This window comes from Tamandua tetradactyla, chromosome 5, assembly GCF_023851605.1.
Source record: "Tamandua tetradactyla isolate mTamTet1 chromosome 5, mTamTet1.pri, whole genome shotgun sequence".
NCBI lineage: Eukaryota > Metazoa > Chordata > Mammalia > Pilosa > Myrmecophagidae > Tamandua > Tamandua tetradactyla.
This window is the reverse complement of record NC_135331.1, coordinates 22,552,331-22,575,976: the sequence shown is the minus strand read 5'-3', so window position 1 is coordinate 22,575,976 and position 23,646 is coordinate 22,552,331. Positions and strand designations below refer to the sequence as shown.

The window sequence follows — 23,646 nt, the reverse complement described above, 5'->3', positions numbered from 1 at the left end:
GGCCACAGTAACAGATCACAGCTAACAGATCACAGCTTTGATAAGCTTTGCCGCTGACAAAACATTCTGGCAAATTTCACCTCATTTGATCTTCCCAAAACTGTGAGGTAGTCATAGCAAATATTATCAACATACTCATTTTATGGATGAGGAAAACAGAAGTTCCGTCAATGGTATGATTTCAGGATTTCTGATACTACGTCTTACAGAAAATTCAGAGAATATGAGCCTTGAGAATGGGTTCTAAAAAGGGTTCCAAATGAAATGAAAGGAATTCCTTTCACAGGAATAGAATGACCTCTCAATGGTACTCAGCTCTGTAAAGTGTGGCTGAAAGGACTGATTATTTCAGGGAACCTGCTGATAACTTTAGGAAAAAAGGAACTAAGGTAAAGTTGTTAACCAACAAGCATTTCAAAGAGGAGGTTCTCTAAATCCAGTTTAGTTTAACACATACTTTTTTCTATCTGCCTCTATTGTGCCTGATGAGTGCCAAGCCCTGGGAATTCAGAACGGAAAGGACCTTGGTTTCTGCCTTAGAGACCTTACAAATTAGTGAATCAGGCAGGTACAGGACAGGTAACTTCAATGTAACGCAGAAAGTTGCAAAGTAGAGGAGAGTATAGGGACACCTAGTCCAGTCTGGGGGTGCAGGGAGGTATCTCTGGAAGAAGTCATACAAAGCCGGGCCCTGAAAGATCAGGAAGAAAAGAAAAGGGGAGAAGGGAGCGGGAGGGATTGTGTTACATGTACCCAACAGTGAACACAAGAGGATTTGGCCTCTGTTATAAAAGTTCCCACTGTGAATTCAGAAACGTTTATTCTGGTTTATAAGTCAGTTTCTTATAAGTCTGGTTAACATGCATTGTCTTCTCAGAACTTGGTCATTCTTGGGCAAAGTAATAAAATTCAAGTTTCAGAATGTGCAAAGCTGAGACCCAAACCTGGGACTCGTTGATGAGTCATCAAGCTAAGTTAAGATCCCCTTGAACTTAACAGGACACAAAAAAACTTATCAATATAAGTTTTCAGCACCCAGATACCAAGCTATAGGCATTTGAGATGTGTATATATATACACACACATGCTGTATGGTGGGGTCACATTTGATTATTTTTCCATGTGAGTATCCCATTATTGCAGTACCATTTGCTGAATTTTTGTTTTTTGTTTGTTTGCTTGGTTTTTGGGAGGTGCATGGGCTGGTAATCGAACCCATGTCTCTCGGATGGCAGGCGAGAATTCTACCACTGAATTACCCTTGCACCCCTTCTATGTATGTATCACTCCTACATTTCCCCACTTAACTCTCACAATTTCATTCTGCTGATGAAAGAACCAGGGCTGAGAGAAGATTAATGCTTTATCTGTGCTCACAATGGTTAGTAAGCGGCAGAATGGGGTTGAGGGGCTCCAAACTCGGCGTCCTTCCTGCTATTTCCAAGTGGCAAGGCAGAATGATCTGACCTGCGGCAGCAACAGGTTAACACTGCATGGAAACAGATCTCAGAGAGACCTCAAAACTGCTCTCGGGGAAGGTCTGGATGCAAAGGGAAGTTCACAGAGACTGAGTCCCTGGAGAGACACCAGCTGAAGACTGCACAGGAAGGCGGAAAATTCTTTCCATTGCGCTCCCAGTTTATCCCTCATTCTGAACTTGTGTCATGAAGTCATGAAGACCCCAGGTCGTCCCAAAGTCTGTATTCTTTGTTATTTTGTACTTCACAGGGCAATTTGGTGGGGCCTTGTTCCAAACAGCCATTCTTCAGAGTATAAGAAAACAAGTAACTCCAGGGTCACACCTGTCAGCTTGAGTGCCCAAACTGTTCCCCCAAACCCATAATGCTGAGGACAGGGAAATTCCAGCTCTGCAAGACATTATACTTAGGAAATGGGATCATAGGCAAGAAATGCTGGCAGGGCTCATTACAAATATCTTTGCTGCTGGGGCATGTACTGTTTGGCTAGAAGGCGTAGGCTTCTCTCAGGAAGAAGGAATGTCCAGAAGTATGAGACATTCTCTGAGCCAGCTACACAGCTCTCCTTCAGACCATTGGGTAGGAGCAGCTGCATCCATCAGCAAGCTTAGAAAAACAGGGTTTTTCCCCAGCAAAAGACAGAAACGATGTGCCTTGACTTGGCTTGACAGACCTTGGGATAGGTCCTCGATGGCTCCCAAGGGTCCTTGGGCCTCCTGAAGGCTGGAGCGAATGCTCTCTCTGTGCACAGGGTATGCCAGCATCTAAGCCCCCTTAATTAGGGACAGGAGGCATAAAGGACGCATTGTGCAGGAAGTGCAATGGCAGCAAGTACAACCTAGCCAGCCAGAAATAACAGGCACCCGAAGGGAATGCTTTTGAAACAACTCAAAAATTCCAAAGACAGATTTTCTCGGCTGTCCCAGGTTCTCAGCCTTTCTGTGGTATGCGGCTCCATCCCATATTCAATCAGTTGCCATGTTTTAAGCTCTCTAGGGACCCCTTCCTTCCCAGTTCTGGCTCCCCTACACTGGAGAGCCCCAGGGGTGCCTGGCTCTGGGCAGTCTACCCAAGAGGATGGAAAGTTCTCCATCTGCACCATTCATAGGGTGGCCAAGAGAACATGTGCCTAATGAGCCCTTAGAATGTGGCTACCGTAACCAAGGAACTGAATCTGTCAATTTCATTGTAAGTAATGTAAACTTAATTTTAATTAGTCACATGTGGCCAGCAGCGCCTGACCTGGGCAGTACAGCCCCAGGCGTGTCCCACCTAATTAGAACCAGGGCAGTGGCCTAAATGACCTTGAATCTCCCCTATACAGCTCTCGACCACTGCTCTCATGACGTTGCTTCCCAGCACAGGGACTTTCAATGACATGACATTATTCATATTCATTACTCATTCATCGAGGCCAAACTCTTCACGTGAGCCACAGTTAGCCATTACATGTCACTACCTAAATGACATCCGTCTGACACCCCCTGACCTCAAGGAGCTTATAATAACGTTAGAAAACTATTTCATAATAAAAGCCTTCCTTTATAACATCTCTCACACTATCTCTCCCCTACTCCATTCCACAGTCTCTGCTCTACCCCCACCACTGTCCTCATAACTCTTCCAGTCTCAGTTCACAGCCTTCTCCTCCTCCTACCTGCCATGCCAAATAGTGACTATCTTCCAGTGTTCACACCTTCTCTAGGAAGCCTTCTCTCGCCACCCCAATGGCAAGCCGTGGCTCCTCCCTTTCAGAATCTCAAAGTCCCTTCTCTCACTCTGCAGCTGATGAAACTGAGGCTCAGAAGCTAAGTCACTTGCCCAACATCACATGCTGGGGAAATAATAGGCTCCCCAGCTCCTGGTCCCCAGATCATGCTCCCTGACCTATTTACCTCCTAGCCGAGGTTATGTGCACGCCAGTCTGGAACTCAAGCAGGGACACGCATTCGTTCTTTAATCTCCTTCTGCGCCTGATAAATAAATACTGGTGCAATAAACTGACTGAGCTGCCCTTCTCCACGGTCTGGAAGCTTCCATGACTAACTCACCTTGGTAACCGCTGAGCAGCTGGAATCACCCCACTTAGGATGAGCTGGACAGATAAGACTCACCACAAAAATGTGGTAAGAGGAGTTACAATTACTGGGCGGCAGGCAGATCCCCTTGACAACCAAGTGCTCCAAACACAGCAACAACTAAATTCTCTGTATCACCTTGTCCTAGCATTTTCTTCTTTCTCCTTGGCTAGGAGCCTGAGAAGGAGAGCCACAACTTTTCCACCTCTGGATTCCTCTTAGTGTGCAGAAGACCATGGCCACTCGATATAACGCAATGCTAAAAATGAGCATCGCTGTTGGGTGGCAAGCCAAGCAGGTTACATTCATTAACTAATTTAGTCCTTAGCAATGCCTCTGAGTATTTTATACACACAGAAACTGAGGCTTGGAGATTGAGTCACTTGCCCAAGCTCACGCAATCAAGAAGAGAACTTTTAAAACCAATAACCAAATTTAGTTGGGAGGGCGGGGTGCCCTGAATAGCTAAAAAATATCTTGAGAGAGAAAAATGAACTGGAAGGTCTCACACTACCTGACTTTAAAGCATATTACTAAGCTACAGTGATCAAAACAGCACGGTACTGGCATAAAGATAGATATGCTGACCACTGGAACTGAACAGTGTTCAGATGTAGACCCTCTCACCTGTGGACAATTGATCTTTGGTAAGGAGTCAATCCAACCCACCTGGGACAGAGCAGCTTCTTCAATTAACGGTGCTTGAAGAAGAGAGCTTTTTTATTTTTTAAAGATTTTTCCATGACCAGTGCTTCAATTTAGAACATTTATAATGATTAGTGACATGTGGACACCAACAGTTCCCCAAACATCAAGTGCCAGTCTTTTCTGATAAATACTGATTCTCCCCAAACAAAATAACCAAACCTAACACAACTTCAGGAGAGGGTGAATCCATCAACATCACTCACTCAAATGACCACAATGGCCCATTTAAAATCATGCATGTTACTTGACCACTTTATAAAAGCACTTTTTAGACTTTTACAAACTTTCCCAGTATAAAAAGTCAGGCAGGCTGTCTCCAAAACCTCTACTCCTTAACGCTATGCTGTCTGCTGAACTGGCACCTCAGGAAAACAGTGCTGGAAAGTCCCCTTCCCTTCCTCGGTCCCCTCCCTCCTTCAACAATTCAGCCCTAAACCCTCGTGGTGGAGCACAGCAAAGGGGAGGGCATCCGGAGTGGGTGTGAGCAGGGTGAGAGGGCATTTATGCAGGGGAGGGGGCCCCCCACCATGATGGAACAGGAAGTGAGATAAAGACAGGGGAATTCGTGGAACGAATGAGCATTTCAAGGACAATGGGCGTCAGGCTTCTCACTGTCAGAGAAGGCAGTAACAAACAAGGAAGGAGAGAAAAGGAGAAGCAACTCTGGCTCTGGATTGGAATTGAAGGTACTAGTTTGAACTCGTGGTTGTCAATATATAAATTGGAAAAAAATAAATATGGATACCAATGTGTGTATGTATATACATTTATACACACACACACACACACACACACAAATTCTGCCCCCTGAGCAGACCGACCTGGGAGCAGCGACACCCCACAGCAACGAGCACACCCATACCGAGATTTGTTTCTAGGTGCCATTCTCTGCTGAGGTGAAGCAGGGCTCCTCTGAGAAACAGTGGGTTCCAAGGCTGGCTCAGGGAAACCGACTGGAGCATCCGGTGCCAGAAGGTAAGGAAGTGCACAAAGTAGAATAAGGGCTGCATCATAGGGACACGGAAGCCAGCTTCAAGGGGCTCTCACTGGCCAAACTGGGAACAAATAAATGATCACAGGGTGCTCGACTGCTTGCCTTCCACGTGGGAGACCCAGGTTCAATTCCCAGACCATGCACCCCCCCCAAAAAAACCCCTCCAAATAAATGATAATAACAATGGTTCATAACCCACTAAATAAAACAGGAGAGAATGAGTTCATACTACTATAAATACATGAAGAAAGTAAATGTTTGATGAATGGGACAGTTACAGTTTCAAAGCTCCCTCTCCCCTACAAAAATACTTCTTAATGACAAAGGACCAAAGAGTCACTTCATAGTGGAGATGCCAGGCAGAAACCCCCGAAATCAAGGGATCGAGGCGAACGTCAGCAGTAATGAATGGGACACGAGGAAATCCCGTGCTGCCTGGCAGGGCTCATGAGACGGACACAGCATCGCCCTGGGCTGCTCCAGCCGAAGATGTGCTACCTTCATCTCCTCGTAAGCAAACACCAGACAGACCCAAACTGGGGGGTGGGGAGTGGGGGAGGCACGCTCCAAAATGATGGCCCTGTCCTCTCCCACAGTGTCAAGATTGAGGAACTGCTCCACACTGAAGGAGACTCAAGAGGCAGGACAACTGCATGCACTGCATCATTCTGAATTGGATTCTTATGCTACAGAGAGTGTTATTGGGACACATGGCAAATCTTAAATGGGGACAAAGAATTACACGGTAATAACGCATCCATGCTAAAGGGTGGTGGGGACACCAGGTTGGCAACTCAGTCTCAAATGGTTCAGGAAAAAAAGTTCTCTGTATTGGAGTCACGACTTTTCTGAAGTCTGGAATGGTTCCACAATGGAAGAAAACTATTTATTTAAATAAAGCATTACTTTAAATTAACTGAAATCTGGTAGAACGCTACTTGTAATTTTTCTTACTGGCAAGTGTCATGTAATAGCTGAAGCTCAGTCTCTTGCTCAGAATTATTGGTATCTGTCATGACTTTGGCCTTCTATCCTTTGGCTACCTTAACCCTCGCCAGCTGACATATTCTCCCACCTTGAGACCACTTTCGCTCTTCAGGGGAAGCTCCACGATCTCGATGCCCCTGGGGTCTGTGTGTGCCCCCATCTGGAGGGCTCTCACACACACCCATAGCCCTGGCCCTGGCCAGACCTAAGTTTGGCATTTTCCTGCTCTGAGCCCACACTTCTGGAACAACGCGGAGCCAAGCTGCCCATGGGGCCTTCCATTGTGAGGGGCACGCGAGGGCAGGATGCTGTAGCCCTGGCAGGATGTGACTCAGCATCCTGTTTGCAGCGTCTGGGGCGGCCGGCAGCCTTGGCACCGAGCAGCGCTGCCGACTTCACCTACCGAGACCACAGACACCGGCTTACCTGAGGGCTGGGCAGGTGGCGGCGGCAGCAGCAGCAGCACTCCCAGGGCCTCGGGGCCAAATCGAGGACAACCTGCTGCCCACCTCTACACTGGGCCTTCTTGTGAACAGCCCCCAAGGCGGGTCTCAGAAAGAGTTCTTCAGAGGAACTGACCTGATTCTATTTTTTTTTTTTTTTTTAGAATTTATAATTTTAATTTAAAATTTACAGTCATGAGTCAGACATCAAAAAATAGTAATGATAAAAAGAAACAAAACAAACAAAAAACCCAAAATTAAAAAAAAAACAAAAAGAAACAAATACAGAAATACAAAACTCACTAGCTTTCATAGGCTATATGAGAGACTTGCAATTTCTTCATAGTGGCATGAACAAAAGCAGGGTTCTCTGCCTGATGCAGGTAACAATCTATGACTCAGGGGCTTCAGAGGGTTCATTGCTACGGGCAAAGGGCAAAGCAGGAGATCAGACGGCCTCTAGGCCTAAATATCTCTCCCTGAGTCTAAGATTTTAGGGATTCAAGTAAGGAAAGGTAGAAAAGTCACTATCACAATACCAAGTATTAACAAGGCTGAGACTAAGCTAGAATAACCATTATAATAGTAAGTATAAATAAGGGCGGGGGCTAGTAAAGCTTCAGTAATTTCAATACCTGATTGTAGTTTAAGGACATCATGATTCAAGCAACTGATCCTGTTTCCCTCTTTACTCTGACCTCTAGGAAGTTCAAAGTCAAGCTTGAAGCCAAATTCTGGTAACTGTTACCGACATTACACCATACATTCTTGACTTGGTCTTACTTTCTCATGCCCCGATTTTCTGACTAATTTTAAATTCTATTGCCCTCTATGAATTCTACAAACCATTTCAAATCCCTTTCGGAATGAGATTTGGTAGATACACATCAGCCCCTGGAAGGTCAGTTGGTTTTCTTTCTTACTCAACATGGCATCCCCAGTATTCAGCACAGAACCCCATACAAACACAGGCACTAATTACATATTGGCCGAATTTATAAACAAAGCAAGTAACTCTAAATAAGAACTGCTTCACAAGAGATACCTGTGGGATCCCTGCTGCTGCCGTGGTGGTCAATAATCAAGTAGGCTTCAACCCAGTTTTAAAAGCCTCTCCCACATTTTCCGCCTGCAGCAGACCCAGAGTAAAACAGCAGGCCTGGACGTCTGGGAAGTCACGAGGGACATTCAGAGGCACCAGCCAGCCTGGCCCTCTATCCAAATCACACCAACTGTCCCCCACTTTGTGGCAATTCCGATTGGGTTGAGATTTGGGAAACACACCTTAAAAAAACCTTGGCAAGCACGTGCCAGGACTTGACTGGGAATCAATTCTGCTGGTGCAGGATGGGCCGCGCAGGAAGAATGCCAGATTCTTTCTAACACAGGGCCTCCTGACAGCGTTCTGTGACACAGACAGCCCTTTTAAAAATAGCTCCCAAAGCAGTCACCGAGACAAAATAAAATCTTTAAAAATAACAAGCAAGACATGATGCTTCCCAGATAATAGTATGATGCCCCGCACCAACTTCATGGCACAGGGCAGTCTGAGCGGAGGAGGCCGCGGCCCGCACTCATTCTACAAGGTTCACCGGGCCTCGGAGGGGAAACAGGGCAGCGTTCATGTCTCTCCCCTCGTGCCCCACTAGGGTAATGCTTTGGTCTTTTGTGATGAAATTGCCACAAGTCCAGCCGTGAAGGGAAAGAAGGCCAGAAGGGGCTACCTGTCCTGCCGCCTGGGGGGGCTACCTGTCCTGTCACCTGGAGGGGCTACCTGTCCTGCCGCCTGGGGGGGCTACCTGTCCTGCCGCCTGGAGGGGCTTTCCTTACTACCACCAATGAGAATGACGGCCTCCCAGGTGTTAGGCAAGGGCTCGGTACTAGACAGAACGAGAGCCTCGCTGAGCTTTAACAACAGCCCTGAGCAAGGAGGACGTTTCCTCTGCCTGGGAAAAGGCGAGTGGCTGGCCAGAGGTCCCAGATAGGCCAGTAGCTAAGTGGCAGGTCCTGGACCTCAATGCAGAGGCCATCCATGCACCAGCCCTCACCCACGTGTCCTCTATAATTGGCACGCAGTCTCACGCGTCCCGTTGTGTTTCCCTGACACTCAGACGAGCATGGTTTTCTTGCCAGCACGTTAACCTCGGTCCTAGGAACCATCAACTCCACTTTCTGAGCCCCAAAGTGTTCTGGGAGCCCACAGGCCAGACTCCCCCAACCCAATCACTGGGCACACCTTGAAAAATGGCTTCCCACGGGTATTTCGACGGATCCTGTTGTCTCATTTTCAGCCTTCCTTGAAGCAGAACGACTTGTTTGGATGTTGTCCTAGTCATAGGAATTTTCTAATAAACTGTCCAAATCCGGACATCTGACCACAGCACAGATTAAGTGCCAAAGAGGAGTTCCAAGGAAGGAGCCCTTTCTTCCTGAAGGGCTCCCTGAAGCACGTGACTCTGCTGCTGAGGATAAAGCACAGCCGGCTCGTACACTTGGCCAAGAGGGGAGTCCAAGTCAAGCGTCCACTTCCTCTCAGTGGCTGGACTAGTTTTTGAGATGTCAGGGTCAGACTATAACCTCAACACGGCTAGACGCCCACAGTTACATGAGATGGCTCTCATTGTGGGAATAGAGAAATACTTGACAATTGCCACAGATCTACAGCAAATGGTTAGAAGCACGATAATAAATGGAGAACCAGATGGCTGGCTCTGAGGACTCTCAATCTTGGATTTGGAACCCATACTTTAGTCCTGTGCTTCTGCTCTATGTAGGAGGAAACACAGGCCCAGAGAGGTAAAGTGGCTTGCCTAAGGCTGCACGGCAGATGAGTCACCTTGGGACAGGGTACTCTGGCTTCCCCTCACAGCCCTGTCACATTTACAATGAAGAGGCTCACTCGTCCCATCACCACTCATGAAGAATGGAACTTGTGCATGCCTGGTGTGCCTTCACATGCACACTCACCCTTGGTGTGCTAAGTATGTGGGAAGAACAACTCCAGCGTCTCATGGAATTCTTTTGCAGTTTAAGCACTGATATTTTGAATATTTAATGAAATCCACTAGACTCTGAGCAAAATTAATTTCAAGTTAACCTTAATAATAAGTTTAATTATGTTCCAACAGAATCAAATGAACTCTTCACTTCTCTGTCCTCATTTGTCCCCACTCTGGGATGAGTTTTCTAATTAAAAAAAAAATAAAATAATTTAGTGGTAGAATTCTTGCCTGCCATGCAGAAGTGGGTTCGATTCCCAGCCCATGCACTTCCCAAAACAAACAAACAAGCACACAAAGAAGAAAAACAAACAAACAAAAATTAAACATATGGTACTGCAATAATGGGGTACTCACATGGAAAAAGAATGTGACCCCCACCATAGAGCATACAAAAAAAATAAAATAAAATAACACATAGTGAAGGCAAATCCTGACTTAAAAATCAAATGTACCAATAGTGGAATGGTAACCCATAACAAACTCTGAAATCAGTTTTTACTAACTAAGAGTACGTCAAAAGTCTTTGCTTTTTTCCTTTTCTTACAATATATGTTATATTTAACAATAAAAAAATGTTTTAAAAAAATCAAATGTATTGACAGACTGCCAGAACTAATTCCTGGGTTTATTAGAAAGAAATAACACAACAGTAAACAGCCCCCGAATTTTAAAAATCTGTCTACCCCAATGTTTAAAATTGGGAGTCAATGGGAGGTCAGTCCCTATAAAGCCAGGGGAGTGGGGACAGGAAGGGACCATCGAGCTTGAATTTGCATGTCTATGTAAAGGAGTGTAGTAGAAAGGTAGGAACAAGGGTCTTTGCCACACAGAGATCTGTGTTCAAATCTTGGCTCTGGCTTCTCACCAGCTCTTTCAACTGCAGTTTCTTAAAATGAGACCACCCACTTGGCAGGTGTGGGGTGATGGTAAAATGAGATAAAGTAAATAAAGTTCCAAGCACAGTCTGCACCTAACAAACAATACAGAGGCAAGTTTTACTGGTCACTCTACCTAGTTCACCTCCCATAAAAGGTGATGTACTGGGGGGTACACAGGTAGTTCAGTGGTAGAATTCTCGCCTGCCATGTGGGAGACCTGGGTTCAATTCCCAGGCTTTGCACTTCCCCCAACCTGCCCCCTGAAAATTCAAAAAATGCTGCTGCAATAACGAAATAGTCATATGAAAAAAAGAATGAAATGTGAACCCCACCATACAGCATACAAAAAATAAAAGGGTGATGTATTACAATTCTTAATTGAGGAAGGGACTTAGTGCACAGCTCACAGTCCTATCGCTGGGGCCCAAGCAGAAACAACAGATTGCAAAGCCATGCTTCTTCTGGATAAACGCCACTCTGCCTCCCAGTGAGGCAGCTGAAACATCGGGGGAGGAGTAGAGATGCTTCTAGAATTTGGGGGTTCAGAGCACGGGATTAGTGTGAGGGGCTTGGCTTTACCACTTCCTACTACACAAAATTGGGCCGGTTACTTAGCTATCTGAGGCTCAGTCTTCTCATCCACAGATTGGAATAAAAGTAGAACTTTCCTTACAGGATTTTAACATAAATTAAATGAAATAATGTACATAAGGTGATCAAAAGAGAAGAGTGCTTTAAGTGTTCACTTTCACATCTTCCACCCCTATTTTATTTTTTATTTATTTATTTTTTTGCATGGACAGGCATCGGGAATCGAACCCGAGTCTGGCATGGCAGGCGAGAACTCTGCCACTGAGCTACTGTGGCCCACCCTACTTTATTTTTTTTCCTTAGCATTTACTGTACTTGTTTATCTTACTGCCTTGTCTCCCCCAAGAGAATGTCAGTCCCATGGGGCACAGCTATATTCCCAATTCCTCAGCAGTCCTTGGCACAGAGTAGGTGCTCAATGAATGTCTGTTGAATGAATGGCTCATCAGCAGGCGTGTTAGGACAAAGCCTTCTTTTTAAAATTTTTCAACAGAAGTTTCCTTTTATCTTGAAATGGGAACAGTGGGATAAAGTGATTTGTGGCTCAAACAACCTTTGCAGGAAAGAAAACTAGAGTGCTCATCCATCAAAAGAACAACTCCCAAAGTCTGAGCTGGGGCCCCACCTCCCCCAAAGTATAGAACAGACTGAAGGCTGGGTGGGTACAACCAAAATCAAGGTGATGACAGCTAGTACACTTCCAATAAAGTACAATTTCCAAAACTGCCCCAATTACAGAACCCGCTAGCATTTATTTTTTAAAAACAATTTCAAGCAGGACTACCCCCCCCCCCACCTTCATCTAGGGTCATAAAAACAATTTTCACTATCCTGAGTGACACCTAGGGACAGAATACAATTCGCTCTGCCTTAGGGGAGGGAACTCCTCTGGCTTACTCTTGTTCCAGGAAACAGGATGAAGATTACGGAGAAAGGGGGGATCCAAATGGTGGCAGAGGAAGTTAACTCATTACTGGCTGAAATTCATTTTGAGTCCCTTTTACACAGCAGTGAATCACAAATAATTCGCACAGAAATGTTACAAGTGGTCTCCAACCCCCACAAGGGAAATAGTGAGTCAAGAGTTAAGCACGTCCAACACACACAAAGCCTTAGGACAAAGGCTTATTGAGACTGATAGAACAATGTCTATATCACCAAACAGCAGGGGGAAACTACAGGAAAAATCTCTCCGTGCTTTGTTTCCTAGAGTTCAAGACCACTCTGAGTTCCTCACTATGACAGAGAATACAGAAAATTTAAGGCAGGTATGGGCCATCCAGTGCTTGCCAGGCGCTGAGAGGTGAGGAAGGCCTTGTCTTCTGGGTGGGCTCACAGACCAGGGGGTAGGGCTGGCCTGGCGGGCAGAAAACCTATGCAGCTGCCCAAGGCCCTGAGCTCCGTTCAATGTGCTCCTGGTGCTCTCTGGAAATGCTTGATAATTTTTGGGCAAGGTGCTCTGCGATCTTTCATTTTGCACCGGGCTTCGCAAATTACGGAGCTGGTCCTGCTGGTAGGGAGCGTTAATGTACTTTACATGATCGCACAAGACTGAACACGAGAGCACAGAGTTCCAAGGAAACACTAAAGAAAGAAAAATGCCTGCAGGAAGGAAAGGAAGGCTCATGAATGGCTTCTGAAGGAGGGGTCTTTGTGGGACATCTACTATGTGAGAAGAGGTTTGGATATTTACCCGTCAGTTTCTGACAAGAACCCTACAAGCTGTGCATTATCATGCCCACTTGAAACCAAGCCTTGCCCAAGTCAGAATAGTCTAGCAAAGTGAGAGAGGCTTATTCCCACTTGAGGCCAAGGCTGAAGGAAAAAATATATAAGGATCAATGGAGGTGGCATTTCAGAGACCAAAATATTCAGGGTGAGGGCAAATCCAAGAGATGTTCAGCCTTGATGTTTGAACAAGCACATGGCTTGTTGGCTGAAGAATGTGGCACCCACCAGCTGGGCAGTCAGACCCCGTGGGGCCCCCCAGTGCCTCCTGGCCTCTTCCCATGGGAACTGAGCATATCTGCCAGCACCACGGCTACCCAGTGCCAGCACCACCTTTCACTAGTACACCCCTGTCATATCTGTAACACACTGAATGAATGGAAACCTACTTGTTTGCCTGTGTGTTTCTTCTACGTTAGATGGGAGAACCTCAAGGACACACACAGTCTGAGAACAGGAGGCAGAACGAAGGGGTCTCCCAGATCCCCGGCCCTCTGAACCCCCTGCCTTGAGTGGGGTGAGCCTGGTGAAAATAATGGGATAGTTGCTCCCTTAATCAGGCTACATTATATTGCAAGCCCGATGAGACAGTCACCCCTGTCTGTCACTTCATCCTGCTATGTAAGACTCTGTAACAACCCTGAAGAAGCTAGTCACCAAGACTTGTATAGCTGCTAGAAAATGATTTCTGCCAATAACCACGTCAGACTGGAAGAGGCAAGAGGACCTTGAGCCTCAAATGAGATCTCAGCCAATGCCTTAGAAGCACTTTGTGAGACCCTAAGCAGAGGCTCCTGCTAAGCTGTGTCCAGATTCCCAACCCATGGAAACCATGAGATAAGAAGCACACATTATTTTAAGTTGCTGCATGTGTGGTAACTTGTTACGCAGCATAGGTAGCTGATACAGTTACCTACATGCTTCTCCCTCTCCAGCCTAGAGCACAGAACCTTGCAAGTTGGCAGGACTTAAAGGACACAATAAAGTCCAGACTAAGGTAAACCACCAAGTAGGGCAGAGAGGAATCCAAAAAGATGGGCAGGCACAAAAGAAGGGCTGATGAATGAAGATGGGGAAGCAGCAGCCTGGGGAGCCAGGTCCCACCCTGTCCTGACCACCACTTCAGGAGGTTGTAAGGAATTCCTGGTCAAGACCTAAAGGGGAAGAGAGTGTGGGGAAAAGGCAGAGGTGTAAGGAAGTTCACAGTTTATTAACACGACCAAATAAAATTAGAGAAGGCAAAATCCTGCCGCTCTGACCCAAATGTTTGCTTGGGCAGGGGGCTGAAAAGAAAAATTAAAAGAATCCTAATCAACATTTTCATGTGCTTGATTTGGAAATACTGGATGAAAAAAAAAATCACATTCACTCCTGATCCACGCTCTGGGTCCAACACAGCAATATTATCTCCCTGGTGCCCTGCCTGGCGCACAACCATCCCCGGCTCCTGCCAGCCTGAAGCAGCTCCCAGGGTGGTGAGGGAGCCAGGAGTTGCTGCCAGCAGGTCCATCTGCTCACCGATTCCCACAGTCTGAGCGGCATGGTTTCCAAGAGAGCACAGCCAGAGGCCGGCAGAGTCAGCACACACACAGAAAGCAGGGGAAAGGAGAGAGAACCACATCTGCACTGCTTTTGCCAATACTCTCCATTCTGGTTGGAGGTGATGAGCTCTTGAGACATTTCCCAGAAGACCTTAAGACAGACTGACTTTCAACACGGATTCTGCAAAGTGTGCATTCTTGCTCATACCTCACACAAACGCAGCCAAGGAGAGCTTGCAGGCTGCGCCGAGTCCCTGAGCACTGTGATGGTGGGACCCCCAGACCTGGGCTCTGTGTGACTCAGAGGGCTCGGCACCACAGGTGGGCCAGCTCCTCTGGTTCTTCTAGGCCGTGGAAGAACACCGGCACGTGAGCATACCACACGCAGGAGAAAACAGTACCCGTTCCCCAAGCCCATCACGTACCTGATTGTGGGCAAGGAGCTTCAGTAACCCCCAACAATCCTGAAAGATTAAATTCTGTTTTACAGATGAAAAAACTGAGACCAGCAGAGATGTAGCAGCCCAAAGAGGGAGAGTAACCCACAAAGGTATAGTAACTCATGGAGGGGTACAAATACACTCAGATACTAGCATGGGAGCCACATTCCAAACCTGGCTCTGCCTGACTCCAAACCTCTTGATCTTTCCTGTACACACTGCTATTTCTCATACATGCTTGCAACTTCTTTACTGTAGGGTTAAAACAAAGTTAGTATTTTTAAATTGTTGGCACACTGTATGCAGGCATAGAACCAAGGTCTTGCTACAAAGTGGAGCACCCACAGTAAGGTAAAAGACAAAAGCACATGTACGTGCAACACAGAGTTGATGTGGAACCTCCCCCGGAGAGTTAAACCAAGAGCTACCTGCCGTTTCTGAAGAGCAAGAAGTCACAAACGTTGAGGGAGGGCGTACTTTTGGTTGGCCGTGAGGATTTCTGAGCGAAAGGAAAACACATGGCTGGGGAACAGGGAGCAGTCCTACTGGGTTGAAAAATCAGCATTTGCAAAAGAGGGTGGCAGGAGGAAAGGCCAACAATGCAGGGAGAAGGCAGAGTGCAGAGGCTTTAGGGACCAGCAGGAAGAAAGATTAGAGATGCTTCGAGATGAGTCTCTACCTGATAAGGGGGGGTGATGAACTGAGGTAGAGGGACTGCTTAGACAGGTGGGCCCATGATGGAACAGGGGAGGTGAGAAGGTTTGAAGACGGTGTTACCAGTGGGAAAAATAAGGCAAGTAACACACTGGGAAGGTCCAATCCATGTGAACTGGCAACTTACTGGATATGCATGAGTCAAAGATGAGTTCTTGGGTGACCAGAAAAATGAAACTATTAAGAGTCGACAAAAAGGAGAGAGGGGAATATCCTATTTCCAGTTTTTCTCCTTACAGCACCTCTTAAAATCTAAATAATGTCCATTAACCTTCAGGATGAAATCTGAAGTCAAGAGAACTCCCTTCTCCAGCCCTCCCTCGAAACAAACACAAACCAATTTACAGTTGCATAAAGTTCTTCTCTAACAGACATTTAGAGAGAAAAGGTCTGAAAATGCAAACTGACACGCAGGGATGAATGCGTTTCAGTCAAAGCTTAAATCAGGACAGAAGGATGTTCCTTGTTTGTCTAGAAGGGTTTACAAAAGCAGGATGCAGTCCTACTCCTTAAAAGCGAGGAGAGCGGCACGGATAAAATGTCAGGGTGAATGAAGGGGGTAAGGCAAGCTCAGAACCCAGTGTCCTGCTGGGAAGAAGCAGCTGCCTCCCAAGCCTGGCCCAGGGTTTTCCAATGGTCTCAATGGCACTGGGACCTGCTGAGAGCCTCAAAGAGGAACTGTCAGAATTATTTCACATCCTGGGAGCACCTAATGCAGGTCACTGGAAGTCTCTGGTTGTAGCCCTGGCGCTGCCTCTACACACTTGTGGAATATTAGGTATATGCCTAATATACCCACATGCCAGATTCAACTGTTCAACTAAACTGGTCCCCAGAAAGGCAACTTGGTGTGATAAACCTGAACTTCAGAGGCAATGCAGGCCTCAGTTTCCAGACAGGACCTCCTTTGTGCAATCAACAGGGATCTCCCTGGCGCATGAACAGGGAAAAGGTACCCTCATTGGGTTGTGGTGAGGACCAAATATGACAATCTATAAAGCTGCCGTTATCTATAAAGTTGGCACAGAATCGCCAGTCAACTTACTTCCCTCCAGCTTCCAACTACACAGAGAAAGAGGCCTTTTATTAGCCAATGGGTCATATACACATGTTCAAATCACTATTTGAAGTTGTTATTAATTCACAATTCAAAATACTCTGCCATCACCTAATTAAAGTTCATCCAAAAATTTTTTTCTCTGCCCCAAAGATACTCTAAATAATTAAGCCAGAGATCTAAACGCTATCTTCCGGGCAAGAGTCCTGAAAAGGATGGCGTCCAGGGAAGGGCTGGCGGGAGCTGGGAGAAGGGAAACTAGCACCTAAGGCTGCTGGGACAGCCTCAGAAAGTGGTCAGAAAGTCCCCTACTCTAGTTCCAGTTCTGCTTCCTCTCCTCCAAATAATGTCCACACAGCAGACTTCTGCTTCCCCCGCCCGCAGCCTGCAGCCTCCCCTGGGAGAGAATCATCTACTAAAACGGCCCATTACTGCCCCCACTTGGGAGTCTGGCTGGTTTGGACTTGTGTTTCCTGCCTGTGGGGCCACTGGGTCCTGACCCACCAAAAACCCCAGGGTACAAGGGCAAATCTGTCACCACCATAGGACCTTCCTCTTGAACGTAACATTAAAAACGGGCATCCGGCAATTGAAATAGGCATCACTTTGATTTTTGCAGTCGATTATTTCCCTGCACACGTAATCTTTAGAAATAATGCTTGCCACCAAAAAGTGAATGTTTTCCTTCCCTGCACTCCAACACACAAAGACTTCAAAGAGAAGAGGAGCATATTTCCAAGCACTTTCTGCATATAGCTGAGCCAGAACACCCCACTTTCTCTGAGAATGGGTAAGCCCAATTTCTGAACACATTTCTTTTCCAATTAACTTTTCTCCTCCTCACAATGAAACAAGACCTTTTTTGAAAACAAAAATATCCCTGAGAGTCTGTTTACATTTGTCTTAACTTTGAGAGTCAGAGTTTAAGGTTGGCTCTTTGGTGCAGAGAGATACATTGTAACAAAGTACTGGACTTCCTGAAATCCAACAAAACTTCCAGGCAGAGAGAGGGAAGGCCTTAATTTTTGACAAAGGAAAATAAAAATGCTTTCGGGTTTCTTAAGTGATTATAGCAGTGGACGGCTACAGCTTAAGGAATTTCTTTAACAAGCATCACTAAAGATTTCTCGCAAGCACAACCAAAAAACACTTGTTTCAAATCAGCAACATGCTTACCTCAAAAATAAGTACCTTATCAAAAGCAGAATGAAAAAGTGAGGGTATAGTATAATGATTATTTAAAAAATAATCAGGAGTAAAATCTGTAAGAAAATACATAAAAATGTCCACCACAGTAATGTGAGGGTGGCAGGATTATGGATACTTATTTTGCTTCTCTTGCAAATGTTCTACATTAGTAAAGTTAGAGTGAAACGCATGCACGATTTTTAAAGCACTACTAAAAATCGGTGTATTCTCTTTGAGCATCTACCATGAGTAAGGAATAAAAGAATCCCTTACCTGCTTGGAAGAAAGGCTTAAAAAGGAAAATTCAAAATCTACCCACCTGAGGTTTAGCTTTCTATCGTCATCGCTGCCAGCCTCCAACTACAGAGAAAGAAAGAGAATGTCACATCACCCACACCAGCTTCAGGACTCAAGTCCCATGTTTTCTGCTCCAGTGTCTGCAAAAGATGAAGACGCCCAGGAAACAGGCTATTTCTAAACAGCCAGGCCCCTTCCTTAACAATCCTGGTCTGCTGTCCCTTTGAGTCATTTCCATGGAGGAATTTCCAGGTTTCCCAATGTTTACCCACATTCCTGCCAGGGTATAGCAAACGGAGTCCTGTAACTTCACATTTCCTATCTGGCATGATTACTCAAAAGACTCTTCTGGCTCTTAGGTTTCAACTTACCAGAGTTGTTTCAACTCTTACCCTGATGTTCTTTCTTAAGGGGTGGGGGCATGACATTTTAAGAGAATTCATTTTCTCTTTCAAACTAGGCAACAGCTGAGTGATCTTCAAGTCCCAAGATTTTTAAAATCCCAACACACGGATTTAAAAAAAATCATTCTGGTGGGTCCCTGGACCAGATAAGTCCTGAAGTACAGAGGGGCCAGCCCTTCCAGAACCTCAACTAATTCCATCCCCTATCCCATCACATCGACCGTCTCTTCCAACACAAAAAAGTTAGAATGGACATAGCCCAAATATCCCTAAAGAGTGAGAGAAAGATCAGAGGTGATGGTAGAGTTATACAGAGATCTGGTTTAACCAATAAATGACTGCTGAATCATTATATTTCTTTCAGTCTCCAGGTCCTTAGAGCAGCTAGAAATAAAAACCTAAAATTGTGGGATTGTAATCCACACCAAACTCTGACATCTGTTCTACAACTTATTGTTGCGATGTACTTTGAAATGTATTGTTTGTATATATGTTATTTTATACAAAAAAGGAAAAAAAAAGAGGAGAAGTATAACAGAGACAACAGGATTTAACGAGAGTATGACTGCTGAAGCATTATACTGATATTTCTTTTGGTCTCCAGGTTCTAGGAGCAGCTAGAAATCGTGAAACTATAACACATACTAAACTTTAAAATCTGTTCTATAACTACCTGTTAAAATGTACTTGGAAATTTATTGTTTTGTATATATGTTGCACTCCACAATTTTAAAAAAAAACACTCTGGGCAGTGGAAACTGGCCAGGATCAGGCCGACAGGCTGCGGATTGCAAAAGCTTTTGGTGGTTCTCAAAAATGTTTACATGGTTAATATGAAACGTTCTATACTATTGGTTTGTTTATATAAATGAAGGTAAGGGGCAGTTAATATCTTCTAAAAGCTAAAGGCTAAGAGGTTAGACTCCAAAAGGAATTATGTTTTAAGCCCTGAAAGCCATTTTTCTTTATTTTTTTTCTTTCAGAGAGAAAACTGAAGTGAGAAGAAAACACACACTGAGCGAGTCTGCACCACTGGGACTTGGCATGTTGTGTTACACAGAGGCGCCCATTGAATGGGAAAGAGAAACCTGGAAAGCAGCGATGGCTGGGAGAGATGCAAGGCTGATCGAGGACAGGAATGGGTGAGAAGCCAATGGTGATGGGAAAAGGAGAGCGAACAGACGGAGGGGAGCAGCAAAGGACACATCTCAGGATGTGCAATTTCAACAAAGAATGAGTACACCAGAGTGGCCTGGAGTCCCTCTACATGTTATTCAAATAATGTCTGCATAGCATCTTGCAGGGGCATATATCTTGTGGCCAATCAATTAGTTCTCAATCTCCCTATCCCAAAGGAAAGGCTGAAAAATCAGCGAAAGCTTTGCGGATTACAGTGCCACGAGGTGTGGGTTTCTGTCAAGTGGAGCACAAATGAAACAAAACAACTCACACAACAACAACAAACTTACTGTAGGATATACTCCGGTTGTTCTCCACTGGAGGCAGTTCTACCTCCCAGGGGACACCGGGTAATTTCTGGAGACATTTTTTGGGGATGGCAATACTGGCATCTAGTGGGTAGAGGACACAATGCTGCTAAAACTGCACAATGCTAGGGACAGGGCCTTACCACACTCCCCACCTGGGAATCTTCCAGATGGAAATGTAAACAGTGACAAGGCTGGGAAGCCCCTATTCAACTAAAAAAACAAACAAACAAAACAAAAAAAACAATGCTATGGGATCCATTCCTGAGAAGTATTGATTTATCTCTTCCTGTGCTCTGCCTGTTCTCAAAAAGGAGTGGAGATGACTTACAGTAAAAGGACATAAATTAGATCATGAAAGCATGAGAAGACAAAAAAAAAAAATGAAAAGAGAGAAAAGAGGAAGAGAGTGTGGCTTTACTCTGGCCACAATTTCCCTGTTTCCCACGCCATACAGTGTGTCTGGCGAGGGAGGGTTTGACTCAGGGAGGAGTTGCATTTTGATGAGTGATGAAGTGATTTGGGGGGTACAGACTTCAAAGCAATTTAATTCTCGGTCATTCTCTGAGATTCTTGGAATGTAAGGTCAGTTATATGGGAGAACTTCAGGAAAGCTACATATGCCAAAGAATTTACACTTAAAGAAGGAATCCAGTCTCACGCCCGTCTATTTCAAATGAGCTGAAGCAGAGAGTGGACACAACTCAACTGAGGTCAGCCCAGAGTACCTAGGGCTGGGGTGAACGGGGTTCTAGGGGGGTGATAACTAAGGTAGGTGGGGTTTCGTCTGGGGTGATGAAAATGTTTTAGAGTTAGACAGTGGTGATAGTTGCACAACCTTGTGCACATGCTAAAAATCATTGAACTGTCCCCTTTAAAATTCATGATTTGTGAATCTCATCTCAAATTGTAAAATAATGAACCAAAATAAAACTTTCAAAATGCGTCTAAGACAGGACTAAGTGAGGTGTAAGTAATGCAAGGAACGTAGGGTTTAGAATCACAAGATCTGGGCTGAGAGGCTCTCTGTAACAATCGCAGCCTGAAGCCAGGCTTTTCATCATCTTGCATAGTTTTTGTGAAGAGAAAATGAGATTAAACACACAAAAGTACTTTGTAAACTGCAAGACAGCAGTGATAGGAGTGATGTAAGAGAACAGATGTCTTTGTGGAGAGGAGAGGAGCTACTGCGACCTAACTTCTCAGTTGCGGGCAACTTGCCACCAATGTTCTTTTGCTTCTAATTGGCGTGCAGAGGAGAACTATTAGAGCTTTGGTTTGTAGACAAGATAACTTCTTAAAGCCTTCTCCTTGGGAGGAGGGGGCTGCTGAGGTCCAATCTAACAGCCACTCTGCAAAGATTTCCTTCCAGTCATGGCTAAATGAGGCCAGGAGACAGGAGGACAGATAGGGCTGTTAACCAAATATAAACCCTCTGCTCTGTTTCTCTGTCTCACATGGACACGCAGCCTTTCCCATGTTATCAGTCAACTTCCCCCCACTCTTGCACAGATAGAGCTACAAGAGCCCAGGCTGGCAATTTCCAGGCCTTCAGAAAGGCTCCTCCTCTACGTCTCTCTCCCTTTCTTAAGCACAGTTAATGATCTCCTCTTTCTCAGGCCAACACTCAGACTCTGATTTCAGTTTAGACTTGAGTTCTCTAAGTGGGGGGTGTGGTGAGAGCAGGGAACAAGCCCTTCAGCCCTGCAGCTGCGGAGGAGTGAACTGTTGGGGGCCTGACCCCTGCAGACCAGCCCTGCTCAGCTCTGCAGATTTAGAGGGAACCAGTCCCCCAACCTGTCCCAAAGCAAGCAGAAAACAGGCACGCGCGCGCGTGCACACACACACACACACACACACACACACACAGGCACATATGCTCAGAGGCGCAGGCACCCATACCAGTGCAGGGCCACTAAGAAGCAATTACCAACAAGCAATCCCCTCTTGGCTCCAGAATGCACCCCTGCCACCTCAAAACCCCCTAATCGGTCACAACCATGCAGCTGGATGGACACAAACACACAGTGCCAAACTGTACTACAAAAAGGAAACCCCAGACTCGGTCACAGGTAAAGACCTAAGGCCACAGTCACACAGAGACCAGAGCACACTCACTCACTGCCACACGCTTACACGGACACTCAAGAGGCACAGCCACAAGCTCCTACAGTTACACGCATCTCCAGCCATAACTGTAACCACACACACTGACTACCCAGCACCGCACAGGCAAAGCGGATGGGTCCGGGAGTCCCAAAAACACACACTCACACACACACAACCACCACAGGTGAGGGGCAAGGCGCAGTCGCTGGGTCATAAATCTCAGAACCGGCGTCTGAGTCACAGTCATCCAAGCAGGAGCCCCTAACGCCCGCCGCGTCTCTCGCACGTCGCCCCCCGACGGGAGTCCCACCTGCACACAGCCTCACCCCCGGCACAGGCAGGTTCTCACGGCGGGGTCCCCCCCCACCCCAGGCCCCGGACCTCCTCGGGGCCCGCCGACCACCTCCCGCGGTCCCGGCTCGGCCGGGCCGGCCCAGGCCTGGCGCGGCGGCGGCTCGGCCGGGCCGGGGCTCACCTCGCTGTTGCTGGCGGAGGAGGAGGCGGCGCTGGGCGTGGGCGAGCGCTGCAGGGTCACCAGGGCCATGGCCGCCACACGGCGCGCGGGCGCCACCAAGGCCTGGAGCTAGAGGAGCCGGAGCCGCCGCCGCCGCCGCCGCCCGGGCCGGGCCCGGGGCGCCTCTAGGAGCCGCGCGCGGGCGGCCGGGCCGAGCCGGGCCGGGCCCGCCCCTCCCCCTCCGCGTCCGCCGCCCCCCCCCGCCCCCCCCGCCCCCCGCGCCGGCGCGCACCGGGTCTGGCGCGCGTGCTCTGGCGCGCGTGCGCGGCGCGGCCCGGACGGGTCGCTCACGGCCCCTGCGCCCCCCAGGCCCACCCTTCGCTCCCTGCCCGCGCGCCACCCGCATCCTGCCCGCGCGGCCGCCGGTCTAGGCCTGCAGATCGCGAGCACGCCCACCCCCCTCCTCCCCCTCCAACCCCCGCCCCCCAAGATCCGCGCGTTGCGCAGGCGGGGAAACTGAGGCCCGCCCGGCTGTCGCACAGCAGTGACTGCACAGGGCGGTGCAGGAACCAGGAAAATAAAAGCCTCCTACGGGCAGACTTTGCGGAAATCCATTCGTTTATGAACTATTTACTGAGCATCTACTAAGTGCCAGAATTCGAGAATACCACAGTGCACAAAACAGAATAGGTCCCGCCCTCAGGGATTACACAGAGTTTAGTCAGATTATTAGGCATGTTTTTATTATTTTGTTAATCGTTTCATATTAATTACTTATGCGTGTTCAGAAGCCCAGCTAACTCCTGGGTCGGGGCGGGGGTGGGGGGGGGGTCAAGGAAGGCTTCCCTGAGGAAGTGGCGTTTGCTCGCAGGCCTGAAAGCTGCTCAGGATTGACGGGTGGAGGGAGGAGACACAGCTGTCCAGCAGAGGGAATGGCCAGCACCAAGGACACAGGAAAGATGATGGTCGTCAGAGGCCGACACCCAAGGGAGAAACCCAGTGGGGGGGAAAGGCGAGAATCTACATCAGCTCTAGAAGTTTCGTGGTGGCTGCTGCTTGGAGAGGGAA

General features: G+C 47.0%; 1 protein-coding gene across 1 annotated transcript in view; it reads right to left on the bottom strand.

Moving 5' to 3' along the window:
- SSH1 (slingshot protein phosphatase 1) overlaps positions 1-22,698 on the bottom strand; it is a 66,698-nt gene extending 44,000 nt beyond the window's left edge. The window contains exons 1-2 of the mRNA XM_077160110.1: positions 22,600-22,698; positions 18,147-18,187 (exon numbers count right to left, since the gene is read on the bottom strand). Of these exons, the coding sequence (XP_077016225.1) occupies positions 18,147-18,187; positions 22,600-22,668 (110 nt within the window). The 5' untranslated portion in view covers positions 22,669-22,698. The remainder of the gene's footprint in view (positions 1-18,146; positions 18,188-22,599) is intronic.
- Between the last annotated feature and the right edge of the window lie 948 nt (positions 22,699-23,646).